Source organism: Ovis canadensis, chromosome 11 (genome assembly GCF_042477335.2).
Source record: "Ovis canadensis isolate MfBH-ARS-UI-01 breed Bighorn chromosome 11, ARS-UI_OviCan_v2, whole genome shotgun sequence".
NCBI classification, from domain to species: domain Eukaryota; kingdom Metazoa; phylum Chordata; class Mammalia; order Artiodactyla; family Bovidae; genus Ovis; species Ovis canadensis.
The window spans coordinates 16317434-16340495 of NC_091255.1; the positions used below are offsets into that span (position 1 = coordinate 16317434).

General features: G+C 52.4%; 1 protein-coding gene across 4 annotated transcripts in view; it reads left to right on the top strand.

Moving 5' to 3' along the window:
- AKAP1 (A-kinase anchoring protein 1) overlaps positions 1 to 8857 on the top strand; it is a 31538-nt gene extending 22681 nt beyond the window's left edge. For all 4 annotated transcript variants that reach the window (XM_069542590.1, XM_069542591.1, XM_069542594.1 and 1 more), the window contains 9 exons: positions 193 to 326; positions 2025 to 2151; positions 2671 to 2798; positions 4310 to 4487; positions 5748 to 5898; positions 6283 to 6350; positions 7153 to 7226; positions 7429 to 7491; positions 7867 to 8857. In XM_069542590.1, the coding sequence (XP_069398691.1) occupies positions 193 to 326; positions 2025 to 2151; positions 2671 to 2798; positions 4310 to 4487; positions 5748 to 5898; positions 6283 to 6350; positions 7153 to 7226; positions 7429 to 7491; positions 7867 to 7941 (998 nt within the window). In that variant the 3' untranslated portion in view covers positions 7942 to 8857. The remainder of the gene's footprint in view (positions 1 to 192; positions 327 to 2024; positions 2152 to 2670; positions 2799 to 4309; positions 4488 to 5747; positions 5899 to 6282; positions 6351 to 7152; positions 7227 to 7428; positions 7492 to 7866) is intronic.
- Positions 8858 to 23062: the final 14205 nt, after the last annotated feature.

Here is a 23062-nt window from a genome sequence, read left to right on the forward strand (position 1 = left end):
TAGGTGTGTCTGCACCCCCAGTCCGCCTTTCATTGGGGCTGTTCTGAGCCTTCTAGACTGCGAGCTGACAGTCACCTGCCAAGCCTGAGGAGGGGGCGTGGGGCGGGGGCCTCTTGGGAGTGCAAGTTTGGAAGTTGTACGTTATTAACTGCCCTGGGCCCGTGTCTGTGGGTGCTGCTTCCTCCCCTGCAGGTTCAGACGGGAACAGCATGGACTCGGTGGACAGCTGCTGTGGCCTCAGGAAGCCTGACGGTTTCCAGAATGCCCAGGCAGGCTCCAATCCCAAGAAGGTTGACCTGATCATCTGGGAGATCGAGGTGCCAAAGGTAAGGGCTGCGAGCACTAAGTGGCCCCGGGCCCTGGGTCAGCAGGCTTGGGAGAGGGGGCCAAGGGGGGCACCTAAACCAGGAGAAGCCCCTGGGGAGCCGGAGGCTGAAGGAGTGGGAATGCTCTGCTTTGCCCAAGTCTGGAGAGCTCCTGCAGCGCGGAGTACCTTCAGCTGCCCTCGGGGGCGGCGTTCTCACACTCCCCGGCTCCTCCCCTCCTCTGGACTCTTCTTGGTGTGCAGGGCTCACATCAGTTTGGAGATGCTAGCAAAGTGAGGCTGAGGGCAGGGGCTGGCCAGGAGTCCCCTCAGCATGCTCTCCTCGCGCTCTCCAACGCAGACTGTATTTTATAATTGAGCACAGCATAAATCCGTATTTTAGAGAGCTTGAAGAATATAGCAGTGTAGGAAGAAAATAAAAATCAGCTTAATCCTACCCCCGAGAGTGACTAGGAAGACTTTTATTTCCTTCTCATCTTGCACCCTGTGGTTTTTAAACAAAACTAAGATTATGTTGATTTAATTAATGCTTTTAAATATTTAACAACTTAATTTTCCTGTGTTATTCTTTGAAAATGGAATTTTATCTGCATGATTCATTGAGTGAATGTGAGTTTGCTTCACCAGTCCCCCAATTCCTGGGTACTTAAGTGATTTCTAGCTTCTTGCTTTTCTAACTTACATCTTATTAGCTTGATCTTGACGTTTGTCTTAGGGGCTCAGAAACAATTGCCCAACTGCATTCTCCAGGGCCCTTAGCCTCCTGCCAAGGTGGAGACTTGGCCTGGTGTGACCTCGAGGTCAGGCAGGCTGCTTTGACCCACATGGCTGGCCCCCTTGGTTATGCCTTTCCCCCAGTGACCCTGAAGGCAGAGCTGCCCTCTTTCCTCTCCTTCAGGGCTTGCAGAGGGCACACCCCGGCAGCTCTGGGTGCAGGGTGACTGTGTCCCTAGCAGCTCCACCGGGTGGGGCCCCTGGGGACTGCTTCGGGGGTTGCTTATACTGGGCTGAGTGTGGGTGCATGTGCTCTGGAGTTGCCAGCAGGAGCCCAGGGGTTTTAGACCTTTGTTTTCGAACTGAGGCCATTCTTTGGACCTGAGCAGACTTGGAGAGGTAGAGGACTCAAAAATCCAGCCTTGTGCTTAGAAACATCCCAGTGTCTAGGAGGAGAAAATGCTGCCTTTGCAGCCTCTGAGTGTGAGCCCCATTGCTGGGGAGGAAATGGAAACTGCCTGTTGCCTGGTGCAGCTGCTTAGTAGCTGTGTGCAAGGGAAAGGCGCTCAGTTGAGTCCGAGTCTATGCGACCCCATGGACTGTATCTCCATGGATTATACAGTCCATGGGATTCTCCAGGCCAGAATACTGGAGTGGGTAGCCTTTCCCTTCTCTGGGGGATCTTCCCATCCAGGGATTGAACCCAGGGCTCCCACTCTGCAGGCAGATTCTTTACCAGCTGAGCTATCAGGGAAGCCAGTAGCTGTGTGAGCCTGGCCAAATTAACTTAACCTCTCTGGGTTTGTTCCATCAACTGTGAAATGGGGATAAACAGATGCTGTTTGTTTTGCACTCAGAACAGTGCCTGGTGAGTGAGTGCCGAGAATACGTGTGAGCCTGAGCTGGTGTGAAGCAGAGGGCGGGTCTTGGGGATGCTCGAGTGTGGCTGCTTGTTAACCCTCTCACCTCTGTCTCTCTCCCGAAGCACCTGGTTGGTCGGCTGATTGGCAAGCAGGGACGCTACGTGAGCTTTCTCAAGCAGACATCTGGTGCCAAGATCTACATCTCCACCCTGCCTTACACCCAGAACATCCAGGTCTGCCACATCGAAGGTCAGTGGCAGCCGCTGCCTGGGTTTTATGACAGTTTTCTTACCTGGAACGTAAGTGACTTGAAGCATTTGAGTCCCACTTGCTCCCTTTTGAAATCTAAGTCTCTGAATAGAAAACCCTGCTTCTCACCCCAGGTGAAGGGAGTGGGCGAGTCTTCCCGTTAGCCTCATCACTTCCGGTATTGGAAGGAGACTTGGGATCCCCCAGATCTTCTGGCGGGAAAGGGGTGGGCACTCGGGGACTGGCCAGGGGTCCTGGGCTGATGGTGGACAAAGGCCGGCCCTCCCCGTCGGCTAAGCTCCTGTTGCATTAGTGCAGTCATAAACAATAGAGGCCAAATGTGAAAGGGCGACAGGCTTCCAGCTTTAGATGTGTTTCATCCTAAGGCGAGGCTTGGCATTTTGGCACCTTAAAGGTGCACCTGAACTCTGGGAAAAGTCTGGTGCGGTTCGGGGTGGGCCTGAGTTCAGTTTTGCTCTCTGTCTGAGCCCTGTGACTGTGGTCTGGCCCCACATTCAGGCTCTCAGCATCATGTGGACAAGGCGCTGAACTTGATTGGCAAGAAGTTCAAAGAACTGAACCTCACCAACATTTACGCTCCCCCGCTGCCTTCGCTGGCACTGCCTTCTCTTCCAATGACTTCCTGGGTGAGCATGCCCCTTCCTCCCGGCCGGCCCTAGGTGGAAGCCCCCGAGGCCGTGGGCAAGGAAGGCCGGGGCACACTGCGGCCTGCCCTTTCACCTCTGGCCAGTGGTCAGCTCTGCTTTTAGTTCTCTGGGTTGGGCTGGGGGCCAGGCTGCTGTAGGAAGCCAGAGGCTTCTCGGTCCCTGCTTGGAAGGACCGTTTTCCCTGCCTCTGCCGCCTGGGCAGTCTGTTCTCTAGGCAGTTGCCTGGAAAGGACTGCTCCCTCCTGACTGGCCATGTGCAGGCTGGCTCGGGACGCCTTTGAGCTGTGCCTTGTCCTGGTAACCCTGAGACCTGGTTCAGGGACCCCTCCGGTGGAGTCGGGTCCGGCGGTGGCCCTGGTGAAGGAGGCCCTTCCCCTTGCATCCTCATGAGGGGCACCTGGGCCATAAAGGGAAAGAAGCCCCGCTCCCCCTGCACTCCCGGGAGCCCTCGCAGAGGGGCTGGCGTTCTGGGGCCTGTGTGCTGGGGCTGTGGGGCCTCTGGGGCCTGTCACCCCATCCTGCTGTGCGCCTCCAGCCCTGGGAGCCTCGTCTCACTGGGAGCAGAACTGTAGGTTTCTGAAGGCTGAGAACACTGCACTTCACACGTAGGGTGGGTGTGCACTCCAAGAAAACGTTTAAGATGCTGGCCTTTTCATCCTGTGTCTTTCTCCCTCCCAGTACCCTTGTGCTTTGGGGGAAGGGGTGGGTGTCCCTTCCTTTCTTGTGAGTATCCGGGAGTAGGCTGACCCCCATTCCACGCTTCACTTCTGAATCATCGGGGTTTCCTGTGAGGCTTGGCCCCAAACCCGCTCTTTTTCAAGTAGTTGAGCGGTTGGTGAGGCCTCCTCTCCTTGGGCTCTGAGTGGCTGGAGCCATGACTGTTGGCCCGCAGGGCCGGGGGGTCAGCGCGGAGCTCTCACCCGAAGCTCTTTCTGTGGCCGCCTGGCTGGGAGGTGGCATGGATCCCCTTCTGTGTCCACAGCACCTTGGTGTTGCCTTAGCTTGGAGAGAGACCGACGGTCACGCTGGCACTCCTGGGGTCAGCTGCCGTTCCAGGGAGCTGGCAGAGCGGCCCTCAGGCTTAACCATCTCTTACTCTTGTTCTCAGTGGCCACCCCATTCCTGTTTGCCTTCCCTGGGCCTTGCAGGGTCTGGAGAAGAGGGGGACTGGGCAGAAGCTGTGCCCAGGCCTGTGGGCGGCCAGACGCTCCATCCACCGTGGACGCCTGGGGGCCTCCCTGCCCAGCTGAACTGAGGCCACCTCTCGTGGTTACGTGGGGTGTTGCAGGGCCAGGGCCACAGGGGAGCCAAACACTTAGAACGGCATAAGAGAGCTTTCCTTGCACCTCTGTTGTCTAGGAGCCATGTTGCTTTGGTTTGCTCTGCCTTTTCCAAAGATGTGCCAATTTGGAGTCTTGCCCTGGGGCCTCAGAGTCTATCCCAGGCGTGAGAAGGGTTGCTGAGTGCACACGCCCCTCCCCTCTCTGCAGCTCATGCTTCCGGACGGCGTCACTGTGGAGGTCATCGTGGTCAACCAGGTCAACGCCGGGCACCTGTTTGTGCAGCAGCACACTCACCCCACCTTCCACGCGCTGCGTAGCCTGGACCAGCAGATGTATCTCTGCTACTCTCAGCCTGGCATCCCCACCTTGCCCACCCCGGTGGAGAGTAAGCGCTGCCCTCGGGGCCGGAGTGGGGCGCCTGCACTCTGGCCAGGCTCGGGGAGAAGTTTGGGGGGGTCTCCTCTTGTTCTGCCCGTGGTTTTAACCAGCAGGAGGCTGTTCTGGGGCTCTTCCTGGGAATAGCATCCCTGAGTTCTTGGTGTCAGCCTGGGGTGCGCTGGGCTCCATTTCCTGGCTAGCTCAAGCTGGTGTTTCCACAGGCTGATGGAGAGAAGGGGTCAGAATAGAGTTGGCATGAGGGTTCTGGTCTCAGCTCTGCTGCTCGCCTGTTGAGGGAGGTGGACGCCCATGGGGTCTGGGAATCGGGGTGGCCACTGTGTGTGTCAGACATGCACAGTACCTGCTGCGGACGCCGCTCTCATAGATGGTCCCAGAGTCTGGTGACGGTGGATTGGGGCATTTCCAGTCAATGGGTGAGAAAACAAAGACTCTGGAGTCAGTGACTTGCCCAGGTGGCCCCTGCCCCAGAGCTCTGTTACCTTCGTCGCCCTCATTAGCAGAGATCTAATGTCTCTAACCTGCCCCATCAGAGACTCCTGACCTGAAGCCCCCAGTGGGCTTTAAGACATAAGGAACACTTGAAATTTGGGGAGCATTTTATATTAAGGTTTTCCTTTCAGAGGAATATTGTTAGGTTCTCTGATGTTTCTTCAACCCAGAAGTGAAGACAGAACTGGAGGCCAGGAGGCGACTGGGCCGTGCTGGCGCCTGCCCTTCAGGGTCAGGACACAGCATGGCCAGCCGTGTCACAGGCCCCGCCCTTGCCCCAGGCCGGGGTTGGTGGCGCTCAGGGGCACTTACTGTCTGGCCTCGTGGCTGCCCCAAGCATTCCTGCTCTCAGCACCGTCCTGAAGCAAAGGCCAGAAGAAGTGGGCCTTGGGCTTGGGAGCCCTCGGTCTGGTCTGCGGTGGGCCAGAGCAGGCCCTGGCAGCTAGCCAGGGATCTGCTGCACTGGAGGCTCTGGGTTCTTTCTGGGACATTCCCTTCAGAATAGAAGGCAGGTGCTGGCCCATTCCCTGGATTCTGAAATTTACCTGGCTTATGTCAGGTGATCTGTGTCTGCCTTTGGCCTCAGAGAACGTCTCAGAGAAAGAGGTGCGGGTGGGTACTTTCCGGTCTGGGGGCGTTGGGGGCAGCAGAGATGCACGGCTGGCAGGCCTTGCCCTTGGTCCGTGCTGGGCCCGGGAGGGCCTGTGGCTGCCCTGCCCTGCGCTGGCTCTGGGCACACACTCTCGTCTGCCCGCAGTAACGGTCATCTGTGCTGCCCCCGGCGTGGACGGGGCCTGGTGGCGAGCCCAGGTGGTGGCCGCCTACGAGGACACCAATGAGGTCGAGATTCGCTACGTCGACTATGGCGGCTACAAGAGGGTGAAAGTGGACGTGCTGCGGCAGATCCGGTGAGTCCAGTCGGTGTCTGCAGAGTGGGCGCCTGGGATGTGGGCGGGTTCTTCTGCTGCTGCCCACTCTGTTTGAAAGAGGATGATGCAAACGAATCCTGTCCTCGCCTCAGCGAGACAGAGCAGAGAGGCCCGTCCGGTGGAAGAAGTCCAGGTGTTGTTGGGCACGAGGGAGGCGGCTTCTCTTGGGGCACTCAATGCAAGCAGCGCCTCCACGGCCAGGCCTGCGCAGGCGAGCCGGCAGCAGTGGCCTGTGCCTGTCGTGTGCGCCTCTGTGTGGCTTCACTGGGTTTCGGGGTCACAGCGCTGAGCAGGAGGGGCACGTCAGCCTGGGGTGAGGCAGCGTGGCGTCCAGGTTGAGCTTGGGCCTTGCTTGTCTTTCAGGTCTGACTTTGTGACCCTGCCGTTCCAGGGAGCGGAGGTGCTTCTGGACAGCGTGATGCCCCTGTCAGGTAACAGGTGGGGCCGCGGGCCTGGGCGGGGCGCAGCAGGTGTTGAAAGGAGGTCTTCTCGGTGAGACCCTTGTTCTCACCTTCCAGGCTTAAGCAGCATAGGTTGCGGCCACTTTGTTTCCAATGGACTGGTCTGGGTGGAGGCCCGAGAACTTGCGTTTCTAACAAGCTCTCCTGTGGTGCTGGTCCCTGGACCCCCGCTTTCAGGCCCACTGCCCTGGCCTCCACCCGGGCCTCTGGCTTTGAGAGGCTTCCTGCAGAGACTGCTCCCTCCCTAGGTGCTCCCGGGCCTTGGCCCTGTGCCCCCGTCCTCCCTGCCTCTCACCCTTGGTGTGTCCTTGTTCGGGAGTGTTGATCCGACAAGGAGTGCTGTCCGCGCACCCTGCCTGCCTGGGATCGCTGTGCAAAGTGGACTGTCTGGCCAGCTGCCGGGGTCTGAATTGCACCTGCATCACTGTGGGAGCGGGTTGACCGTCAGCCACTGACCCGTGTCTCTCATGTTCTCGCCTGTAACGTGTGTTCCTGATTCCATGAGATAGCAGTGTATTCAGCCCCCAGTTCAGTGTTGGTGGCAGCGATACTTCACTGGAGGCAGCATCTCTGTCCCCCGGGGGTGGCATGCAGCAGGCACCCCGAGTGTACCCAGGGAGGCCTGGGGCTCTGCACTCGGCATGGGTGTGGCTCTGTCCCGGGAGGTCCTGCTGCGTGGCAGCGTGTGACGTCTGCTTGGAGAACACTTGTGAGCTGTGTGGCAGGTGCCGGGCCTCAGTGAGAGTCGAACGCTGCTTTTCCCTCTCCTCAGATGATGACCACTTCTCCCCCGAGGCAGACGCGGCTATGAGCGAGATGACGGGGAACACGGCGCTGCTGGCTCAGGTGTGTGGTGCAGGCAGGCTGGCGAGCCTGTCTCGGGAGCCGCTGCCCGGGGCCTCCAGCCTCTCTGAGCCCCCCGGCTTCTCGGGAGCAGACCCTCAGTGCCTGCCTTCCCGTGGCCCACGCCCTGGGTCGGCCAGCAGTCTTGAAGGAGAGGGGCTTGGGAGTAGCTTATTAATACCATGGGGGGTTTTTGTTTTCTCAGGTGACAAGTTACAGCCCAACCGGCCTTCCTCTGATTCAGCTGTGGAGCGTGGTTGGAGATGAAGTAAGTTCTGGCCTCCTCTCCCCGTCACGCCCAGAGACACTCTGGGTGGCCACAGTTGGAGTGGGCATGCCGCTGTCGTCTAGGGGGTGGCGGCTGGAGGTGCAGCTGACGATCCCCGCAGAGCTGTGGCGGCCCCGTAGCAGGACGTCCCGGGGCTCTAGTGGACCTTGTCCCTTGGGGTTTTCCCCTCTGTCTCTTGGTACTAGAGCGTGGACAGCCTGCTCGCCCGCTGGCAGAGCCTGTCCATGAACCCCTGGTGGGCCCGGCCCGGTTATTCAGGCGCTGGGGGTAGGGCCTAGGCTGAGGGGGAACCGCGCCGGCCCAGAAGGTGGGCCCGGTGCTGTGGCCGCACTCTCCAGGACCTTTCTCTCCTAGGTGGTATTGATAAACCGGTCGCTGGTGGAGCGAGGACTCGCTCAGTGGGTGGACAGCTGCTACTCAAGCCTCTGACCCGCCCCACACCGCCTCTGGAGTCTGTTTTGCACTGTTGGAATTGGGCTTGGCACTCAAGGCAAAGACTTTACAGCAGAATTACAAACATTTGTCGTCTCCAGAGAGTCCTTTCATTCTGTACTGTAGTCACGTTGAGCTGTTTCCGTCTCTGAGACGAGGGAATGTGGGTTCTTTTCAAAGCCATCAGATGGCGTGTTACGAGCCAGGCGGCTTACCCTGGTTCCAAGCTGTTTATAAAACAAACAAAAAAAATGAAAGGAAAACTGCCTCAACTAGGTTGTCCTGCCCTCCACCCCACCCCTCCAATTCCCTTCCTCCCTTCTTCCTGCCTCTATTCTATTTCCTCCCAAACCCAAACCCCTGTAAGCAGACAGGCCAAGGGATGTGTTCTTGCTTTTGGGGAAGGGATTCTTTTACCTTCGAGTCTTCAGGGAGCAAGACATGAACTGACTGATGGGCATCAATAGCTTGTATAGCTTACAAATGAATTTATGATTGTTTAACCATTTTTTATGAACTCCATCTGGGTCTCTAAGAAGACAGACTTTTTAATGCATCTGTAAATACAGAGCAGTCACACCTCTGGCCTTAGTCAGTGATAGAGGAGGGGGGTGCTTATCTTGCCAAGCCTAGTTGTGATTTGTAACCATTTTCTATTTGGGCAAACTCTGTAAATATGTTTAAAAAAATGTAATTATTTTGTACAAGATACACTGGAGAATAAAGGGAACGCGCGGTTTTTCCACACCCCGGGTCATCTATGGCCGCTGCCTGTCCCAGCTCCCATCACTTCTGCATAACCGGGCAGGGTGAGCGTATGGTATAGAGTGTGACCCGGGGATTTTTTTTTTTTTTCTGTACAAATTTGTTTAAAAAAAAAAACAAAAAAAAAACCTCATTGGATTACCCTGCAGTGGTGTGTGTTGATTCTTTTTTAGACTGAGTTCAGGCAGCGTTGTGCAGTTTAAGTAACTTAAACATACAAACACATACATCTCAAATTGTATACACCGTAGCTTCCGTTTCTTCCCCTGGTGAACACAGCTGGGGAGTCATGGGGTGGTTGTGAGCGTGGTGGGCCCTAGGGTGCCAGTTAAACTAGGAGACTCATGGCTTTCTGAAGACAGTTTAGCCAGAAATTTCTGTCTGGCTTTTTCCTCCCCTTTGTTCCACAAGGTGGCGGCCAGCCTTCCCCTGGCTTCCTCCTGTGATAGTCTCAGACAGCCAGGCTTGAGGAGAAAGCACTGGTTGCCCAAATTCTTTGTGCATTCTTAATAAATCTGTGAAGTGATTTAAGAGCAGAACCAAGTCTTGATCGAAAGGCCTCTCCTCTTAAACATAGGCTCCGGGCCTTGAGCCCTGGCCTCTGGGCCTGCCCACCCCTCCAGGGTCTCTGGAGTGCTGAGAGAGCCCCAGGGCACAGAAGGCATTCTTTCCAGAGCTGCAGCCTCTCTCCCTGGCTTTGGGTACCAAGTGGGTAAAATACAGGCTTCAGTTTCCGTGATCAGATACTGGTGGTGGTGGTGGTTTGGTTGCTAAGTCGTGTCCGACTCTTTGTGACCCCATGGACTGCAGCATCCCAGGCTTCCCTGTCTCCACTCTCTCCTGGACTTTGTTCAGACTCACGTCCGTTGAGTCAGTGATGCCATCCAGCCATCTCATCCTCTGTTGGCCCTTTCTCCTCCTGCCCTCAATCTTTCCCAGCATCAGGGTTTTTCCCATGAGTCGGCTTTTGGCATCAGGTGACCACGGTATTGGAGCTTCAGCATCAGTCCTTCCAGTGAATATTTAGGGTTGATCTCCTTTAGGATGGACTGGTTCGATCTCCTTGCAGTCCCAAGGACTCTCAAGAATCTTCTCCAGCACCACAGTTCCAAAGCAGCAATTCTTTGGGGCTCAGCTTTCTTTATGGTCCAACTCGTGTCTGTACACTACTACCGGAAAAACCGTAGCTTTGACGATAACGCACGTTTGTTGGCAAAGTGATGTCTATGCTTTTTAATTCGCTGTCTAGGTTTGTTATAACTTTTCTTCCAAGGAGCAAGTGTCTTAGTTTCACGGCTGCAGTCACCATCCGCAGTGATTTTGGAGCCCAAGAAAAAATCTGCCACTGTTTGGTATCCGCCTCATAAGGCAATGAAATGGAAATATCCCTGCTAGAATGGAGCTTGGCCCTCAGTGAGCTCTCGTGTGGTCTTAACCGCCAACAGCCTTCGGTCCCAGCCATAAGTGGGTTGTGACTTTAGTCAAGTTGGGTTATACACAGGGCTAAGCTTTTTCTTTACAGTTTGCATCAATGGAACGGAAAGTGGTGTGTGGCAGCCTTTAGGCTAGTATGAAGAGGTCTCACTGCTGGGGGTGCAGGCGTGGCTTCTCTTTTGGGGAGCAGTGGAGGGATTTTGACAGCCGGAACCCATGATTCTGTGCAGGGCAGAGGGCAGGGGAGGTGACGGAGTGGAGGCCAAACCAGAGCGGCCTGGCCGAGACAGGCTTCCTCTGGGAAGGCTCTTGGGCTGACAAGTGATGGGGTCAGGACCAAGGGCCCAGGCTCATGGTCGGGAGGTTGTGCTTGGTGTCTCAGGGCTGGAATATAGGAGAAAACATAAGTCACTGAGGAGCCTGTACGCTTTGGATAGATACTGTTTAGGTTTGCCATGGGCCTCGGATTAACTTCCAGACTTCTGAAAGAGTTTAATTTTGACCATTTTGCTGCTACTCATGTTGCTTTAACCGAGGAGCAGATTTCCGGGTTCATGGAGGTCCTTATTCTGCCAGGCCAGATGGCGTCCCTCTGGTTGTTGGTGTGTTCTTGGAATTCCCCGAGGGAGCCTGGTGGGCTGCCGTCTATGGGGTTGCACAGAGTCGAACACGACTGAAGTAAGTTAGCAGCAGCAGCTTAAGTGTAAACTGAACTCTTAAATGGGAGAAGCTGGGGCTGGAGATCTCCCCCAGGGATGATCTGCCCCGGGTGTGGGCAAGGTGGATGGCTGAGCACAGGAGCCGGAGAGCCAGCCTGTTCTCGCTGCAGGTGCTTGTGTGGGCTGTAGCCCTCTGGTCCTTGGGGCGCTGCTGTGGGAGAAAGAAGTGGACCTAGTAGGGTGTCGGTGTCTGTTCTGGGGTTACTGCTGCACCACTGTAGGCTTAAGATCAAGGTTGAGCTGGAGTTGTGGAGAACTTACTGTCAGATACCGTGCTGCTTCACAGGAATCCCTGGTCCTCAAAACGCTCAGTGGTAAAGAATCTGCCTGCCAATGCAGGAGACACAGGTTCCATCCCTGTCTTAGAAAGATTCCCTGGAGGAAAAAATGGCAACCCACTCCAGTGTTCTTACCTAGAAAATCCCACGGACAGAGGAGCCTGGTGGGCTACAGTCCATGGGGTCACAAAAAGGGTGGACGTGACTTTGTGGCTAAACATCACTTGGTCCTCATGCCCACCTCTGGGGTGAGCGAGGGCTGACCCCAGAGATAGACGGTGGGGACTGCGGTTGGTGGGTGGAGCAGACGTGAGGCTGAAAGCCAGGTTCTCCACCACAGCTCCTCTGTGACAGTGTGGGAATGATCATTCCCCCTCCTGTGTCCCCAGACACCACAGGGGCTCACTGACCAGCCTCTCAGGAGAGTTTCAGAACTGAGAATTGGAAAAACACAGACGGGAGAGATCCATCATTTTGCCTCTTAGAAAAATTAAAATTTATGTAAACAAACCCAGGAGAAACTCGTGGCACCTAGGCCGGACAGGGGATCTAAAAGGCCAGACAGGCAGTCTAAAAGGAAAGCAGTCTCTGTGGCCATCAAAGAATGTGGACAAAAAATTGAAAACCCAGACCCGTTTCTAGACCAGCTTTGTCCAGAGACATGGAGTGAGACACGTGTATAGTTTGAAATTTCCTAGGAGTCTCAATAAAAAGGAAAGAGCAGATGAAATTAATAATGGTTTGTTTAACCTATTCCAGCGTGTAACGGGTGTTAGGAATACCGAGATATTTGGGTGTTTTTTTACGAAGTCTGGAGTCCCATGTGTGTGCTTGCTCTCACAGCAGCTCGGGTGCTCCACAGCCACAGGGGGCTGGAGGCTGCTGGTCTGGGCAGCTCAGGACTGGACTGTCGCCTTCATCACTCTCACTCCAGTACTGACAGCCTCATGCGTATATTCTTACTCAGAAAATTCTGGGTTCTTTGGTGCATTTATTTCTCCAGATAAACTCTAGAATGATTTTTTGGGGGGGAAGGGGACTGTGGAGAATGTTGTGCCACCCCTGAAAATAATGATGCTTTATTGTTGGTTTGGTATAAAATTTTATGTGATCTATTAAATTCAGCTTGTAAATCCAATCTGTTTCCCTTTTTCGCTGTCTCCCTCCACCCCCTCCCCCCGTTTTTCCCTGTTTGGCCTGTGCTATCCGTTTCTAAGAGAAGTACATTAAAGGGTTTTGTATGTATTGACATCGTGTTTTCCTGTCTTTCCTCGACTGCTTTCCTTTTTGGCGAAATCTGGAAAGTCAGTAGGTGGATTTCACTTGTTGAGCGTGATCACTGTTGTAACATTATTAGGTGTTTAGTTCATTTTCCTGTTGCTTTCTGATTGGCTCTTTTTTTTTTTTGCTTTCATTATCATTTGCTTGGTCAAAAATTTTCGGCTCATCAGTGCCCTCTTTCTAGATTCCATATATATGGGTTGATATACAACGTTTGTTTTTCACTTTCTGACTTCACTGTTACAGGCTGTAGGCTCATCCACCTCGTTGGTACACACACACAGGCACCTTAGCGTTGACAGGAGGCAAGAGCGTACAAGGGGGCAAAGATAGTCTCTTCATTAAGTGGTGCTGGGAAAACTGGACAGCTACCTGTGAAAGACTGAAATTAGAACACTTCCTAACACCACACACACACAGAAAATGGATTAAAGACCTAAATGGAGGATCAGAAATAATCAAAACTGCGAGGAAAACGGGCAGAACACTTTCTTCTGTACCTGTTCCTGAGTAATTTTGATTCACTTTTAAAGTTATCTTGGGTTGTGCTGGCTCTTTGCTGTGGGGAGTGGGCTCTCTAGCTGCAGCGTGGGGGCTCGCCTTTTCTGCGATGCTCAGGCTCCAGGGTGCGTGGGCCTCAGCAGTTGCCGCACGGGTGCTGGTGCCCAGGCTTGTGGGATCCTCCCGGACCAGGCATGGAACCTGTGTGCCCTGCATTGGCAGATGGATTCTTGTCCACTGGGCCACCGGGGAAGTGCTTTTGATTCACTTCTGTTTGTTTTATTTCTTCTGACTTGTGTGTTTTCAGAACACGTATGACTCGTTGGCCATTGGAACCTCTCTTTTTGTCCTGAGGTCAGCCGTAGTGTCTCTACTGGAGCAGATGCCTGCCAAAAAAACTGCCCGCCCTCCCCCTCCGCACAGTAGGATTGCGCATTCTGACACCGGGTGTCGTTAGCGAAGGGCGGGTCGAGGTGCCCTCAGTCCCAAGGCTGAGGCTTCAGGAGGCAGCGTGTGCCCCATTGGCCCAGCATCCGCTGAGTTCCGGGTGGAGACTAGCCTGCGTCCCCGGGGGCCCAGGGGAAGATGGTGAGGAACGGAGCTGCAGTCACCCGCAGAGGGAGTGTGGGGTATCCCAAGTGGGTCTGTCTTGAGTCATGAGGTCTGGGGGCTACGTGTGGCTTATCCTGATCAATGGTGTCGTTCTGACCCCAGACTTTCCTCTGAGGACACTGAACTCCGGCCGTGGCCTTGGGGGCAAGTGCCTTACTCCCTAGCCCCCGTCTGTGAAAGAGTGAATTAGGTGCGTACAGAGGTGTCTGCCAGGTTTGACTTTACGCTGATCTCTAAGGGCCTTCCTGGCGATTCCTCTTTGGGGGCTAACTTATTTTGTATTTTTACAAAGCGCATTATCTAGGAGAGATCTTGGCTGTTTGTTGCTTGCAATAGGCCCAGCTAACAGGTGGGGACAGACGGCCCCTTCCTGTCTCGACCTGGGGTGGCTATCTTGTCTTTCCTGGCCTCTGGCTTGGTGATGGACAGAAGCTCTGCCTGCTCCCACTGGTCTCTTCTCTCCATTGAGCGCCTGCTGTATGCCAAGCGTTCTGCTGTGCTGTGCTTAGTCGCTCAGTTGTGTCTGACTCTTTGCAAGCCTTCCAGGCTACTCTGCCTTTGGGGATTCTCCAGGCAAGAATACTGGAGTGGGTTGCCATGCCCTCCTCCAGGGGGTCTTCCCACCCTAGGGATTGAAGCCAGGTCTCCCACACTGTGGGCAGATTCTTTATCTGTGGAATCACAAGGGAAGCCCAAGAATACTGGAGTGGGCAGCCTGTCCCTTCTCCAGGGGACCTTCCCGACCCAGGAATCGAACCGGGGTCTCTTGAGTTGCAGGCAGATTCTTTACCAGCTGAGCTGCCACATAAGCCCAAGTATCCTGCCAGGAGGCTGCAAAGATGGAGCACATTCTGGGCCTTTGGAGGCACCTCTACCTGGGGAGGCGGGCTTGGTGGAGCCACCCTCCCGCGCTTTCTATGGGATCCTGACAACTGCTGGTGAGGTGGGCACCAGGGGCTGCGAATCAGCAGAGCTGGACTGGAACTCAGGCCTTCCAGACTCCAGGCTGATCTTTTCTCTGCATGTGGTGCCTCAGCTTCCCTTTTTGAAGCCAACTCGCCTGTGCCCAGCAGGAGGCGGCCTCCACCGGGCTCTGCTGAAGGAAGGGGAGGCCGAGGGAGGTGGGCAGCAGCCGGGAGGAGAAGCCGGGTGTGCTGCTGAGATGGAGTTGGCCCGCGGGACTGGCTCCCGGGCACGAGGAACGGAGCTGGTAAAAGTGAGAGCAGAGGAGGCCTCACGATAGGCAGTCTGCAAGTACGTCCTATGTGCAAGTCTTGTCTGGTTTTTGTTCTTTAATAGGTGATGAACACAATACATGATTCCAAAGAAGAACGGAGAGAAGAGGGCACAGCCACCTCCTTTCCTGTCCCCCAGACACACGTCTCCTCTTCGGGGGACTGTTAGGAGGTTCCCCTATTCCTGCTCAGCACATGTGAGCGATAGGGCGATGCAAACCACGGTCACAGGGCAGGCCTGAGTCTGTGAACGGTGTTATCTGCACAGAGCAGCAGCTGTGTGTATACTGTCTAGGGCTGCTTTGCTGCTGCAGCCACGCAGCTGAGCACCTTGGATAGAGGCCACCCCGCAAAGCCCCCAATACCCAGTCCTTTATAGAAAAAGTTGACGGACCACCCCCCACTGTAAACATTTGTGCATTGTTCCCCCCCACCCAAAATTTAAGTCACTATGTCCTACCTCTTTCAACTAGAAATTCCTTTGTTGAGAATTCCAGAGCCTCAGTTTCCTTGGGATGGTGTCTTGGCGGCAGCCCCTGTTGAAGGTCTTGTTCCTGAGCAGGTGGCCAGGCTGGAGCCTGGGGTGGAGCAGGCAGCAAAGACTGGGCCACCCCTCAGTGAGCTGGCAGCACCTGAAGGGACGCTCAGGCCCCCCACGTCTTCCTCTTAATAAGACTCCCGGTGATTCGTGTGTACAGCAGGGTCTGAGAAACACTGATCCAAGGGTTGTCAGTCATGTCCAATCTTGGCTGTGTATTTGGAATTGCCTCAAAAACCACCTATGCCTGGGACCCATTCTCAGAGATGCAGATTTTTAAAAATTGTTTATTTGGCTGCGCTGGGTCTTGGTTGAGTCACACGGAATTTTTCCACGCCGTGCACGGAGCCTCTCCAGCTGTGGCTTGTGGGTTTCGTTGCTCTGCAGCATATTAGAGCTTTGTTCCTTGACCAGGGATCGAACCCTTGTCCCCTGCATTGCAAGGTGGATTCTCACCACTGGACCACCGGGCAGTCCCCAGAGATGCAGATTTAATTGATCTCAACAGCCTGGGCATTTATTTTATATGTATTTAATATTAAATATATATTTAAATATATATATATATATATATATAATCTTCCCTGGTGGCTCAGCTGGTAAAGAACCTGCCTGCAATGCAGGAGACATATGTTCGATCCCTGGAGACGGGAATGGCAATCCACTCCGGTATTCTTGCCTGGGACATCCCTTGGACAAAGGAGCCTGGCAGGCCACAGTCCATGGGGTTGCAAAGAGCTGGATGTGACTGAGCGACCAACACTTTCACGACTTTCACTTTCCATATTAACATATATATAATACACAAACGCACACATATAAATGATTGCCTTTGGAGTATAACGTATACACTATATTTGCCTATAGAGTGCACAGATCTTGAGCAGAGAATGCAGACATTTTTTGCATAATCACACCTAGGGTAGCCATTATCCAGTGAAGAAAGAGGAACGCCTCCCGGGCTTCTCTCGCGACGTTTTCTGGTTGGGACCCCCTTCCGAGTAATCATCATTCTTCTGTCACCCTAGGGTTAGTTTCACCTGTTGGGGAGGGGTCACGCAGGAGGTGCGTGAGGTCGCGGTGCTGCGTGAGAGGTGACGTGCCTCGGTGGTGCCTTGCTTGCGAACTCCTCCCCGTGAACACGCCACAGCTCTCTGCTCCAGCCTTTGGATGACCGTCATTCCAGTTGCCACGTTCAGGCTGTAATGAACTGAAGTGCTGGGATTCCTTTTTGTGTTTTTAGTGGCCACGTGTATCCATTTCTCTTGAGCCCGCACCTGGGAGGGTGCTTGTTGGGCCATGGGCGAGGACCAGGTTTAACCTCAGTAGTTACTTGTATGCTGCTGCTGCTGCTGCTGCTAAGTCGCTTCAGCCGTGTCCGACTCTGTGCGACCCCACAGACGGCAGCCCACGAGGCTCCCCCGTCCCTGGGATTCTCCAGGCAAGAACACTGGAGTGGGTGCTCCGCAGGTGACTCTGATGTCCTGCTGTTGATTCCCAGTCACCTTCCAGTAAATTCCTCATCCACCTCTGTTTCTTGCCACCTGTAAGCCCTGTCTACCAGACGCTGGGCAGTTCCCACCCGACCCCTGAATCCCCTTCAGTGTTTAAATCTCTCCCCATCACCCCTATCAACGGGATTCTGTCCAGCCTCACTCGGGTATCTCCCCTGCCAGCAGCCTAGCTCAGACTCTTGACCCAGTTCTTCCTCCTGGGCCCCCCAGGCGTGGACACAGTAGCAGTCGACCACAGGGATGTGGTATCTGTCGATTCCCAGCACCCTCCCTGTCTTGAGAGCCCTAACACTGGGTTGACAAGAGGGTGAGCAGGCATAAAGCCTATAAAGTGCTTTGCACAGGCGCTGGTGGACAGTACTCAATAAATGATGCCCAAATGCGGATAACAGAGCATTTCTGTCCTCACTCCAAGTTCTGATGGACACTATGGCGTCGAGAGCCTCACGATCTGATGCGGCAGCCTCTGACCACAGGCAAAGAGCTCTTGAAAAGTGACTTGTCCAAACTGAGGTGTGTTGTCAAGCATATGCTTTGTGAGAAAAATGATTACATGTTGAAATAATATTCTGGATGTAGTGGGTTAAAGAAAATACGCACCCTGTATTTTTTTCTTAAAAAAATTTTTTTTTGGTTTTTCTTTTTAAGTTGGATAATTGCTTGATTTGTTCTTTCTAAACATTTTTATGTTCTTTGTTTTTGGCTGCACTGGGTCTCTGCTGCTGCGTGCAGGCTCTCGTTGCGGTGAGCAGGGGCTGCTCTCTGGCTGCAGAGCCCGGCCTTCTCACTGCGGTGGCTTCTCTCGCTGTGGAGCCCAGGCTCCAGGGTGCGCAGGCTCGGTAGCCGTGGCGAACTGGTTTCATTGCTCCACAGCATGTACCGTCTTCCCAGACCAGGGATCGAACCCGCGTTCCCTGCATGTCAAAGCGGCTTCTTAACCACTGACCACCGCGGAAGTCCTGGTGTTTTTAAATTTTTAATTTTTTTTTCTTTTTGTCTTTCTCTTCTTTCTTTCCTTGTGTTTGTAAATGGCTGATGGGCACGTGAAGGTGGCTCACGTGGATCAGAGGTTCCTGTTGGACCGTGCTGGGGAGAAGCACGTCGTTACAGGAGGTCACTTTTTCATACAGTCTTTCTCGGATTAGGGGCTCATGTCTTTTGCTTCAGCGTTTATCTGGAGTGACTCTTAAAAATGCAATGTGCGGGGCCCTAACCAGAAACTCTTATTGAGAGTGACACTGGGAATCTGCGTTTTCCACAACCTCCTCAGCTAATTCCTGCCCTCTTAAATATGAGATCCACTTCTCCTAGAACTTGGGGCATTCAATAGTCCTCTTTAACAGGTGTGCTCCCTTGCTTCCGATTGTGAAAAGATGGAACTCTTATTTCCTACTTTGACTTGGCTGCCAGGAAGTACTGAGGACTGCTTTGTGTTAGATTAAATCAGCAATTAATTCCTGTGTAACCCAGGTGGCTGTTTTGCTGTCTGCCAGTATGTCGGAACTGTCATGCCTTAGGTTGGAAGCATCTGGGGGACACACACCAAAGTTTGCATTGTTGAGATTCTGGCTTCAGAAGACTTGTCTTCCTGTTGCTTTTCTGCCTGTTGTTGTTTGGAGGATAAAAAGAATCACTGAACTTCAATAAGAAGTTTACCTAAAGAAAAAAAAAAAAGGAAGAAAGAAAGAAGAGTTAACCACGGGAAATGCACTCCACGCAAGTCAACAATTTCTTGAGTCATTTACAAGGGTCTGCAATTCATCCTGCGCAGATTGCTGCCACTGTGGCCTTAGACCACTAGATGGCACCATAGCACCAGTTTCTGGAAGTGTTCCCTCCCTCCGACTTCCTCTCCCAACTGATTGTCTCTGAACAGTGGTTCTTCAAGTAAAGTCTCAATCTCAGAATTTATTAGAAATGCAAATTCTCAGGTTCTACCCCAGATCCAAATGGCATCCCACTCCAGTATTCTTGCCTGGAGAATCCCATGGACAGAGGAGCTTGGTAGGCTACAGTCCACGGGTCGCAAAGAGTTGGACACGACTGAGCGACTTCACTTTCACCCCAGATCCGCTGAGTCAGAATCTACTTTAACGTACCATCCAGGTAGTTCTGCTGCACGTAACGTTTGAGAATCACTGTCCTAAAATCTACCTTGGGGTTCAGTTCAATTCAGTTCAGTCGCTCAGTCGTGTCCGACTCTTTGCAACCCAATGGACTGTAGCGTACCAGGCCTCCCTGTCCATCACCAACTCCTGGAGCTTACTCAAACTCATGGCCATTGAGTCGGTGATACCATCCAACCATCTCATCCTCTGTCATCCCCTTCTCCTCCTACCTTTAATCTTTCCCAAACAACCCAGAGGGTCTTTTCCAATGAGTCAGTTCTTCACATCAAGTGGCCAAAGTATTGGAGTTTCAGCTTCAGCATCAGTCCTTCAAATGAATATTCGGGATTGATTTCATTTAGGATGGATTGGTCGGATCTCCTTGCAGTCCAAGGGACTCTCAAGAGTCTTCTCCAACACCACAGTTCAAAAGTGTCAATTCTTTGGCACTCAGCCTTCTTCACAGTCCAACTCTCACATCCATACATGACCACAGGAAAAACCATAGCTTTGACTAGACAGACCTTTGTCAGCAAGGTAATGTCTCTGCTTTTGAATATGCTATCTAGGTTGGTCATAACTTTTCTTCCAAGGAGCAAGTGTCTTTTAATTTCATGGCTGCAGTCACCATCCACAGTGATTTTGGAGCCCAGAAAAATAAAGTCTGTCACTGCTTCTGCTGTTTCCCCATCTATTTCCCATGAAGTGATGGGACCTGAGGCCATGATCTTCGTTTTCTGAATGTTGAGCTTTAAGCCAACTTTTTCACTCTCCTCTTTCACTGTCATCAAGAGGCTTTTTAGTTCCTCTTCACTTTCTGCCATAAGGGTGGTGTCATCTGCATATCTGAGGTTATTGATATTTCTCCCGGCAATCTTGATTCCAGCTTGTGCTTAATCCAGTCCAGCATTTCTCATGATGTACTCTGCATAGAAGTTAAATAAGCAGGGTGACAATATACAGCCTTGACATACTCCTTTTCCTATTTGGAACCAGTCTGTTGTTCCATGTCCAGTTCTAACTGTTGCTACTTGACCTGCATGCAGACTTCTCAGGAGACAGGTCAGATGGCCTGGTATTCCCATCTCTTTAAGAATGTTCCACAGTTTGTTGTGATACACACAAAAGCTTAGGCGTAGTCATAAAGCAGAAGTTTTTCTGGAATTTTCTTGCTTTTTTGATGATCCAGTGGATGTTGGTAATTTGATCTCTGGTTCCTCTGCCTTTACTGAATCCAACTTGAACATCTGGAAGTTCACGGTTCATGTACTATTGAAGCCTGGCTTGGAGAATTTTGAGCATTACTTTACTAGCATGTGAGATGAGTGCAATTGTACAGTAGTTTGAACATTCTTTGGCATTGCCTCTCTTTGGGATTGGAATGAAAAATGAACCTTTTCCAGTCCTGTGGCCACTGCTGAGTTTTCCAAATTTGCTGCCATATTGAGTGCAGCATTTTCACAGCATCATCTTTTAAGATTTGAAGTAGTTCAACTGGAATTCATTTCCCTCCACTAGCTTTGTTCGTAGTGATGCTTCCTAAGGCCCGCTTGACTTCACACTCCAGGATGTCTGTCTCTAGGTGGGTGATCACACCATCGTTGTTATCTGGGACATGATCTTTTTTGTACAGTTCTTCTGTGTATTCTTGGCACTTCTTAATATCTTCTGCTTCTGTTAGGTCCATACCATTTCTGTCCTTTATCGAGCCCATCTTTGCATGAAATGTTCCCTTGGTATCTCTAATTTTCTTGAAGAGATCTCTAGTCTTTCCCATTCTGTTGTTTTCCTCTGTTTCTTTGCATTGATTGCTGAGGAAGGCTTTCTTTTCTCTCCTTGTTATTCTTTGGAACTCTGTATTCGAATGAGTATATCTTTCCTTTTCTCCTTTGCCTTTTGCATCTTTTCTTTTCTCAGCTATTTGTAAGGCCTCCTCAGACACCCATTTTTCTGTTTTGCATTTCTTTTTCTTGGGGATGGTCTTGATCACTGCCTCCTGTACAATGTCACAAAACTCCGTCCATAGTTCTTCAGGCACTCTGTCTATCAGATCTAATCCCTGGAATCTATTTGTCACTTCTACTGTATATTTGCAAGGGGTTTGACTTAGGTTATACCTGAATGGTCTAGTGGTTTTCCCCACTTTCTTCAATTTAAGTCTGAATTTGGCAATAAGGAGTTCATGATCTGAGCCATAGTCAGCTGAAGAAGCTGAAGTTGAACGGTTCTATGAAGACCTACAAGACCTTCTAGAACCAACACCCAAACAAGATGTCCTTTTCATCATAGGGGACTGGAATGCAAAAGTAGGAAGTCGAGAGACACCTGGAGTAACAGGCAAATTTGGTCTTGGAGTACAAAATGAAGCAGGTCAAAGGCTAACAGGGTTTTGCCAACAGAACGCACTGGTCATAGCAAACACCCTCTTCCAACAACACAAGAGAAGACTCTACACACTAGCAAAGTTCTGGTCAAAATTCTCCAAGCCAGGCTTCAACAGTACGTGAACCTCGGGGTAGTTTGAGTGAATGAAGGTAAGTGGAAGTGGCTAGAGGCCTTGCTGGAGAAAGGAGAGGTGAGTTGGAGTGGGGAGGCTGGGAAGGGAGACAGTGAAGGCCAGTGGTGCAGGGACAGGTCCACACTGTCCATATTTGGATAGGGCTGGTCCAAATAGGGGAACAGTTAGGGAAAAGGGAATGGGTGGCGATTTTATATCTTTCTTTTCAGGTTAGGCATGTCAGATGGTATCAGCTGGGTGGGGGTAGAAAGGGAGTCACTAGGGAACCCCCACCTTAGATGAAAGGTCCTGAGCAGCGAAAAGAAGCGCAGGCTGCTCAGCCTAGGTCTCCATTATGGATGGCTATTTGTTTCTGCCCATTCTGAAATTTCACCAAAGCAGCCACTGTTAATGAACTAAAATCTTGCAACCCTCTCGAGATGATCCACGAAGATGGATGCTCCGAAATCAAAAAGAACCTTGAGACGAGGGGGAAAGATTACTAGTATATTAAAATCGTGTCTCTATCAAGGCTATCAGTATCCTAAGGGGAGGCCAGTGCCAGAATTAATTCATATCTTCTTTCCTTTTTTTGAACGCAGACAAAAATTCCTCTCGCAGGTGGTTCCTGCTCTTTCAAAGGAGCAGCGCATCATGCAGATAATTTTTTTTCAGCTGTGACGTGTACAGTTCAGTTTGATTTATTTTTGATGTCAGAAACAAAATGGAAAGTTGGCGCTTTAAAAACGAGCGTGGCTGGCTGAATAAATAAATAATCTGCTCTTGGCCAGAACCTGCCAGTGCCTCCTTAATTGCCCATTGATTCTTTAATTCTCTGCACTTTAACATCTGCGGAAATTAAGAGGCCACAGAGCATGGAGATGTCTTTTGTTAAACAAATGAAGGAAGCTGGGTTTTAGAAGGTGTCGCTCTTCCTGAGCTCTGACCTGGCATTTAAAGGCGGGAGGAGGAAAGCCAGGAGCCCTCCGGTGGTTTCTTCCGGAGCAGGCGGGCCTCGCTTGTTTCCAGCCATGAATATTTATGGTCCGTTTTCAGCCCTGAGAACACGGAGCGACTTAGTACCGGGACATCGTGCGTGCCTCCTGGGGTTTCCTGGGCACAGGGAGGAGGCCTGGCGAGGTCTCCCTCTGGAAGGTCAGGGATTGATGTTTTACCCTCACCCACTAACCTGAGCGGACAGGCCGCACGTCCCGGGGAGCCACCTCCATTTCTCGCAGGAAGGGAAACCTCCCGGGAAGATTTCTTTATCCGCATTTCCAGGCTGGATGGAGACACCAGCCATTCTCACCACCCTCAGGAGAGACCCTTGGTGTGTCCCCAAAAGGCTTCCAGAGCCCCGTGGCCTCCAGAGCATCCGAGCTCACCACCACCCTTAACCTTCATCGGTCATTCCAAACTTTGTGGAAAGTTCGAGTGCTCTCTCTCCTCCATGCCTCTGCTAAGACGGTCTCTGGCGCTGCTTGTCTCTTCTCCTGACACGTGAGGTTCTCGCTTCTAGGAAAGTACTTCTGAGCTCTTTCCATCCCCGGACTCCCAGCCTTCTACCCAGATGTGGAATGGTGGCCTTCCCACCCCCGCTGGGCCACTGAGGCACTCGGAACACCCTTCTGCTGAG